Below are 2,209 nucleotides of genomic sequence, written 5' to 3'. Positions count from 1 at the left end.
CAAAATATATACACTACTATATTAAATAACCTCATCAACATCTTGCATTTAAGATATTTCTTAGAGTTGCTGCAAAGATAACTTGCACATGGTTTCCGATAACAACGTGAAAACTATAAGCTAATCAGCTACTCCTTCATTTTAGTTGTCATTTACCATGACTTCTGCAGAGCTCAGATCCGTTTCTGTTTGAATCATTACACTTACAGAACGACAGAAAGAGAGAAAGAGAAATTTTAACATCTCGGTACTTGTATATATACCATGATTATGAACTTTTATTCCTTTAGTAGTACAACATGCATGGTAAACCTAATTAAGAGATCATAAGAAGTGACTACACTGATAGTTTTGTCCAATAATCTTCTTTCTAATTTACATCCCCACAATTTATACTAAAAAAGAAGAACTTGTTATTCCATATTTTTACTATGAGAATGAGTCAAACTACTTAGGGTTGAACGCTTTGATGATAAGGGTAATAAGTTTTAGAACCCATAGGTAAATAATTCCCAGTTAAAGACGACATTGGAACAGGGAATCCAAGGCATCCTGAAGCAGCAGCAACTGGCCTAGTGGCTTCTACCTTTTCAAGGGACTGCACTTGCTTTTTCAAGAATTTCATGTAATGAATAGCTTCATCTAGCATAGATGCAGTGTCCATTTTGGTTCCCCCTGGTACTAATCTCTGAAGAATCCTTATCCTTTCACTTATCCTTTCTCTCCTATGGCGTGCCGCCACGCTTTGAGGATCGTTCGATATCTTCACATTCTTTCTCTTTGGTGGTTTTACTGATTCAGGGTCGATTTGAATTGGCTGCATTGCTGCTATTTTAAATATCATCTCCCTCATCGACGCCATAGAATTTCGCTTCACTGTATGGGAAGGATATGCACCAAAAGAGTTTCTCGAAGTTTCTTGAGGATGAATTACTGAGGGAGAGCCAGTGAATGAAATGGTGGAAGCTGGTACGTTCAAGAATGTGTGTGATTTATGGTAATCAATCATTTGAGATAAATTAGGATTAGTGTTGTTGTTGTTGTTACTGTTGCTACTTCCTTGTGGATTAGAATCCAACATTGGCATTTCATTCATATCAGAATAACCTTTGGATAAATCCTGCATCTGCATCATAAGCATCATTTCCATTTGATCTTCAGGAGCTGCAGATTTAAGCAAGTCAATATCCATGACTTTCTCTTATATAGAGTAAAGAAAAGAAAAGAAAAGATGATGATGTTATATCGGGAAGAGAAGAGTGTGAAGAGATTGGTTTACAGAGGGATGGGTAAGGTGAAGGGAAGAGTGAGAAGACTGAGAGTTTGATCAGAATGTTGCAGTGGGAAGGCAAATTAAGCTCAACTACTATAGCTGAGTATTAGGTTTTGGAGAAGAAATGAAAGAGGGATACTATAAAATAGTGATATCGGGAACAGACTACCACATTGGGAAGGCTATATATAACAAGTGGTTACATTATTATATACTCCTACTATATAAATTTATATGCTGTTTCAATTATTATAATATATCTCTACTTTCATTATGTCACCAAAGTTGGTAAACCTTTTTCCTTGCCCTTTTTCTTTTCCGTTCCTTCTTTAGTTTCCTTTTTCAATTTTGATAAATATATTATATTCCACCCTGAAAGAGATACAGTCCTTTCTTGCAGCTAGCTAGCTGGGACTCTAACAATGACACTCTACAATCGGTTGATCTTATATTAGCTAGAAGAAAGATTGTTGCATTATAAGTGTAGTTTAATTTGTTAGAGCACAATATTTAATATTGTTATCAAGTATAATCGTTATAGCGTTACAAATATAATGATACTTTATAAACAATCTAATTATATAAATATCTATACACCGTTTAGTGTTTAAATAGAACTTAAACCCTAGCCAAAAAAGAATCCAACCGCTTCAGATTTAGTTAAATACCATAGTTAATTCAGACTTAGACAGGTCATGTTAGTTTTCTTAGTGCAAGGTCATTTACTAGCGGAAACAAAGAATCACTGCATCGGCGTGTATTTACTTGGTATTTATACTAATGAAAGATAGTAATATGTGTCCGATGGAATATTCGAGAATGCACAATATTTAAAGGATGACTACAAATCCATCGTTTAAAAGAAGAAAAAAATCAATTAGTGGTTTTATTTTTTTCCCATTTTCCTTTTTTTTTTTGGATATAAGTCATAAAATG

At 34.2% G+C, this 2,209-nt stretch overlaps 1 protein-coding gene across 1 annotated transcript; it reads right to left on the bottom strand.

Moving 5' to 3' along the window:
* Window positions 1-231: 231 nt before the first annotated feature.
* LOC104089150 (transcription factor HEC2-like) lies at window positions 232-1,433 on the bottom strand. The gene has a single exon (XM_009593987.3). The coding sequence runs from the start codon at window positions 1,190-1,192 to the stop codon at window positions 452-454; it is 741 nt and encodes a 246-aa protein (XP_009592282.1). The 5' UTR covers window positions 1,193-1,433; the 3' UTR covers window positions 232-451.
* Between the last annotated feature and the right edge of the window lie 776 nt (window positions 1,434-2,209).

This window comes from Nicotiana tomentosiformis, chromosome 12 (genome assembly GCF_000390325.3).
Source record: "Nicotiana tomentosiformis chromosome 12, ASM39032v3, whole genome shotgun sequence".
NCBI lineage: Eukaryota > Viridiplantae > Streptophyta > Magnoliopsida > Solanales > Solanaceae > Nicotiana > Nicotiana tomentosiformis.
This window is presented reverse-complemented; position numbering and strand designations above follow the sequence as displayed.